Below are 5,748 nucleotides of genomic sequence, written 5' to 3' on the forward strand. Positions count from 1 at the left end.
CTCTCTGTGTGTGTCTGACTGACTCTCTCTGTGTGTGTCTGACTCTCTCTGTGTGTGTCTGTCTGACTCTCTGTGTGTGTCTGTGTCTGACTCTCTCTGTGTGTGTCTGACTCTCTCTGTGTGTCTGTGACTGACTCTCTGTGTGTGTCTGACTCTCTCTGTGTGTGTCTGACTGACTCTCTCTGTGTGTCTGACTCTCTCTGTGTGTGTCTGACTCTCTCTGTGTGTGTCTGTCTGACTCTCTCTGTGTGTGTCTGTCTGACTCTCTGTGTGTGTCTGACTCTCTCTGTGTGTGTCTGACTGACTCTCTCTGTGTGTGTGTGTCTGACTCTCTCTGTGTGTGTGTGTCTGACTCTCTCTGTGTGTGTGTGTCTGACTGACTCTCTGTGTGTGTGTGTGTGTGTGTGTGTGTGTGTCTGTCTGACTCTCTGTGTGTGTGTGTGTGTGTGTGTCTGTCTGACTCTCTGTGTGTGTGTGTGTGTCTGACTCTCTCTGTGTGTGTGTGTGTGTGTGTCTGTCTGACTCTCTCTGTGTGTGTGTGTGTGTGTGTGTGTCTGTCTGACTCTCTGTGTGTGTGTGTGTGTGTGTGTGTGTGTGTCTGTCTGACTCTCTGTGTGTGTGTGTGTCTGACTCTCTGTGTGTGTCTGACTGACTCTCTCTGTGTGTGTGTGTCTGACTCTCTCTGTGTGTGTGTGTCTGACTGACTCTCTGTGTGTGTGTGTGTGTGTGTGTGTGTGTCTGTCTGACTCTCTGTGTGTGTGTGTGTGTCTGTCTGACTCTCTGTGTGTGTGTGTGTGTCTGACTCTCTCTGTGTGTGTGTGTGTGTGTGTGTGTGTGTCTGTCTGACTCTCTGTGTGTGTGTGTGTGTGTGTGTGTGTGTCTGTCTGACTCTCTGTGTGTGTGTGTGTCTGACTCTCTCTGTGTGTGTGTGTGTGTGTCTGTCTGACTCTCTGTGTGTGTGTGTGTCTGTCTGACTCTCTGTGTGTGTGTGTGACTGACTCTCTCTGTGTGTCTGACTGACTCTCTCTGTGTGTCTGACTGACTCTCTCTGTGTGTCTGACTGACTCTCTCTGTGTGTCTGACTGACTCTCTGTGTGTCTGACTGACTCTCTGTGTGTGTCTGACTCTCTCTGTGTGTGTCTGACTCTCTCTGTGTGTCTGTGTCTGACTCTCTCTGTGTGTGTCTGTCTGACTCTCTGTGTGTGTGTGTGTGTCTGACTCTCTCTGTGTGTGTGTGTGTGTGTGTGTGTCTGTCTGACTCTCTGTGTGTGTGTGTGTGTGTGTGTGTGTGTGTGTCTGTCTGACTCTCTGTGTGTGTGTGTGACTGACTCTCTCTGTGTGTCTGACTGACTCTCTCTGTGTGTCTGACTGACTCTCTGTGTGTGTCTGACTGACTCTCTCTGTGTGTGTGTGTCTGACTCTCTCTGTGTGTGTGTGTCTGACTGACTCTCTGTGTGTGTGTGTGTGTGTGTGTGTGTGTCTGTCTGACTCTCTGTGTGTGTGTGTGTGTCTGACTCTCTCTGTGTGTGTGTGTGTCTGTCTGACTCTCTGTGTGTGTGTGTGTCTGTCTGACTCTCTGTGTGTGTGTGTGTCTGACTCTCTGTGTGTGTGTGTCTGACTCTCTCTGTGTGTGTGTGTCTGACTGACTCTCTGTGTGTGTGTGTCTGACTGACTCTCTGTGTGTGTGTGTGTGTGTGTCTGTCTGACTCTCTCTGTGTGTGTGTGTGTGTGTGTGTCTGTCTGACTCTCTCTGTGTGTGTGTGTGTGTGTGTGTGTGTGTCTGTCTGACTCTCTGTGTGTGTGTGTGTCTGACTCTCTCTGTGTGTGTGTGTCTGTCTGACTCTCTGTGTGTGTGTGTGTCTGACTCTCTCTGTGTGTGTGTGTGTCTGACTCTCTCTGTGTGTGTCTGTCTGACTCTCTGTGTGTGTGTGTGTCTGTCTGACTCTCTGTGTGTGTCTGTCTGACTCTCTGTGTGTGTGTGTGACTGACTCTCTCTGTGTGTCTGACTGACTCTCTCTGTGTGTCTGACTGACTCTCTCTGTGTGTCTGACTGACTCTCTCTGTGTGTCTGACTGACTCTCTCTGTGTGTCTGACTGACTCTCTGTGTGTCTGACTGACTCTCTGTGTGTGTCTGACTCTCTCTGTGTGTGTCTGACTCTCTCTGTGTGTCTGTGTCTGACTCTCTCTGTGTGTGTCTGTCTGACTCTCTGTGTGTGTGTGTGTGTCTGACTCTCTCTGTGTGTGTGTGTGTGTGTGTGTGTGTGTGTCTGTCTGACTCTCTGTGTGTGTGTGTGTCTGTCTGACTCTCTGTGTGTGTGTGTGTCTGACTCTCTCTGTGTGTGTGTGTGTGTGTGTGTGTGTGTGTGTCTGTCTGACTCTCTGTGTGTGTGTGTGTGTGTGTGTCTGTCTGACTCTCTGTGTGTGTCTGTCTGACTCTCTGTGTGTGTGTGTGACTGACTCTCTCTGTGTGTCTGACTGACTCTCTCTGTGTGTCTGACTGACTCTCTCTGTGTGTCTGACTGACTCTCTCTGTGTGTCTGACTGACTCTCTCTGTGTGTCTGACTGACTCTCTCTGTGTGTCTGACTGACTCTCTCTGTGTGTCTGACTGACTCTCTCTGTGTGTCTGACTGACTCTCTCTGTGTGTCTGACTGACTCTCTGTGTGTGTCTGACTCTCTCTGTGTGTGTCTGACTCTCTCTGTGTGTCTGTGTCTGACTCTCTCTGTGTGTGTCTGTCTGACTCTCTCTGTGTGTGTGTGTGTGTCTGACTCTCTCTGTGTGTGTGTGTGTGTGTGTGTGTGTCTGTCTGACTCTCTGTGTGTGTGTGTGTCTGACTCTCTCTGTGTGTGTGTGTGTGTGTGTGTCTCTGTCTGACTCTCTGTGTGTGTGTGTGTGTGTGTGTGTGTGTGTGTCTGTCTGACTCTCTGTGTGTGTGTGTGACTGACTCTCTGTGTGTGTGTGTGTGACTGACTCTCTCTGTGTGTCTGACTGACTCTCTCTGTGTGTCTGACTGACTCTCTCTGTGTGTCTGACTGACTCTCTCTGTGTGTCTGACTGACTCTCTCTGTGTGTCTGACTGACTCTCTCTGTGTGTCTGACTGACTCTCTCTGTGTGTCTGACTGACTCTCTCTGTGTGTCTGACTGACTCTCTCTGTGTGTCTGACTGACTCTCTCTGTGTGTCTGACTCTCTCTGTGTGTGTCTGACTCTCTCTGTGTGTCTGTGTCTGACTCTCTCTGTGTGTCTGACTGACTCTCTCTCTGTGTGTGTGTGTGTGTGTCTGTCTGACTCTCTGTGTGTGTGTCTGACTGACTCTCTGTGTGTCTGTGTGTGTGTCTGACTGACTCTCTCTCTGTGTGTGTGTGTGTGTCTGTCTGACTCTCTGTGTGTGTGTCTGACTGACTCTCTGTGTGTCTGTGTGTGTGTCTGACTGACTCTCTCTGTCTCTGTGTGTGTCTGACTCTCTCTGTGTGTGTCTGACTCTCTCTGTGTGTCTGTGTCTGACTCTCTCTGTGTGTCTGACTGACTCTCTCTCTGTGTGTGTGTGTGTGTCTGACTGACTCTCTCTGTGTGTCTGACTGACTCTCTGTGTGTCTGACTGACTCTCTGTGTGTGTCTGACTCTCTCTGTGTGTGTCTGACTCTCTCTGTGTGTCTGTGTCTGACTCTCTCTGTGTGTCTGACTGACTCTCTCTCTGTGTGTGTGTGTGTGTCTGTCTGACTCTCTGTGTGTGTGTCTGACTGACTCTCTCTCTGTGTGTGTGTGTGTGTCTGTCTGACTCTCTGTGTGTGTGTCTGACTGACTCTCTGTGTGTCTGTGTGTGTGTCTGACTGACTCTCTGTGTGTGTGACTGACTCTCTGTGTGTGTGTCTGTCTGACTCTCTCTCTCTGTGTGTGTGTGTGTCTGTCTGACTCTCTCTGTCTCTGTGTGTGTCTGACTCTCTGTGTGTGTCTGACTCTCTGTGTGTGTCTGACTCTCTCTGTGTGTGTCTGACTCTCTCTGTGTGTGTCTGACTGACTCTCTCTGTGTGTGTCTGACTGACTCTCTCTGTGTGTGTCTGACTCTCTCTGTGTGTCTGACTCTCTCTGTGTGTCTGTGACTGACTCTCTGTGTGTGTCTGACTCTCTCTGTGTGTGTCTGACTGACTCTCTCTGTGTGTGTCTGACTGACTCTCTCTGTGTGTGTCTGTCTGACTCTCTGTGTGTGTCTGTGTCTGACTCTGTGTGTGTGTCTGACTCTCTCTGTGTGTCTGTGACTGACTCTCTGTGTGTGTCTGACTCTCTCTGTGTGTGTCTGACTGACTCTCTCTGTGTGTGTCTGACTCTCTCTGTGTGTGTCTGACTCTCTCTCTCTGTGTGTCTGACTGACTCTCTGTGTGTGTCTGACTCTCTCTGTGTGTGTGTGTCTGACTCTCTCTCTGTGTGTGTCTGACTGACTCTCTCTGTGTGTGTATGTGACTCTCTGTGTGTGTCTGACTCTCTCTGTGTGTGTATGTGACTCTCTGTGTGTGTCTGACTCTCTCTCTGTGTGTGTCTGACTCTCTCTCTGTGTGTGTGTGTGTGTGTCTGACTCTCTCTCTGTGTGTGTCTGACTCTCTCTCTGTGTGTGTGTGTGTGTGTGTCTGACTCTCTCTCTGTGTGTGTGTGTGTGTGTGTCTGACTCTCTCTCTGTGTGTGTCTGACTCTCTCTGTGTGTGTCTGACTCTCTCTCTCTGTGTGTCTGACTCTCTCTCTCTCTGTGTGTCTGACTCTCTCTCTGTGTGTGTCTGACTCTCTCTCTGTGTGTGTCTGACTCTCTCTCTGTGTGTGTCTGACTCTCTCTCTGTGTGTGTCTGACTCTCTCTCTGTGTGTGTCTGACTCTCTCTCTGTGTGTGTCTGACTCTCTCTCTGTGTGTGTCTGACTCTCTCTCTGTGTGTGTCTGACTCTCTGTGTGTCTGTCTGACTCTCTCTCTCTGTGTGTCTCTCTCTCTGTGTGTGTCTGACTCTCTCTGTGTCTGTCTGACTCTCTCTCTCTGTGTGTCTCTCTCTCTGTGTGTGTCTGACTCTCTCTGTGTCTGTCTGACTCTCTCTCTGTGTGTCTGTCCTGTGTGTTTCAGGTTCAAGGTGTACTTCAGTTCCAGACTGAATATCATAGATGCCTGTATCGTTGTCATCACCCTGGTTGTCACTATGATCTACACCTTCTCTGACCTGACAGGGGCCAGCCTCATACCCAGGTACGTACAGGGTTGGGTGTAACTACAGAGCCCAGACTCACCCCAGGTTCACACTGGACTGTATCTCCGCTTGACCCATGACCCTTTCACCCTCTTCAGTCCTGTCCCACAATCCTATGCCTCTGATTGTTTTGATACAGTACCAGTCAAAACATTTAGAACACCTACTCATTCCAGGGTTTTAGAACACCTACTCATTCCAGGGTTTTAGAACACCTACTCATTCCAGGGTTTTAGAACACCTACTCATTCCAGGGTTTTAGAACACCTACTCATTCCAGGGTTTTAGAACACCTACTCATTCCAGGGTTTTAGAACACCTACTCATTCCAGGGTTTTAGAACACCTACTCATTCCAGGGTTTTAGAACACCTACTCATTCAAGGGTTTTAGAACACCTACTCATTCAAGGGTTTTAGAACACCTACTCATTCAAGGGTTTTAGAACACCTACTCATTCAAGGGTTTTAGAACACCTACTCATTCAAGGGTTTTAGAACACCTACTCATTCAAGGGTTTTAGAACAC

At 49.3% G+C, this 5,748-nt stretch overlaps 1 protein-coding gene across 1 annotated transcript in view; it reads left to right on the forward strand.

Moving 5' to 3' along the window:
* Nucleotides 1–5,220, forward strand: part of LOC124026139 (phosphatidylinositol 3,4,5-trisphosphate 3-phosphatase TPTE2-like) — a gene marked incomplete at its 3' end in the record, with an annotated part of 18,448 nt that extends 13,228 nt beyond the window's left edge. Inside the window, exon 6 of the mRNA XM_046339302.1 lies at nucleotides 5,101–5,220. Within this exon, the coding sequence (XP_046195258.1) occupies nucleotides 5,101–5,220 (120 nt within the window). The remainder of the gene's footprint in view (nucleotides 1–5,100) is intronic.
* Between the last annotated feature and the right edge of the window lie 528 nt (nucleotides 5,221–5,748).

Source organism: Oncorhynchus gorbuscha, unplaced genomic scaffold (genome assembly GCF_021184085.1).
Source record: "Oncorhynchus gorbuscha isolate QuinsamMale2020 ecotype Even-year unplaced genomic scaffold, OgorEven_v1.0 Un_scaffold_2630, whole genome shotgun sequence".
NCBI lineage: Eukaryota > Metazoa > Chordata > Actinopteri > Salmoniformes > Salmonidae > Oncorhynchus > Oncorhynchus gorbuscha.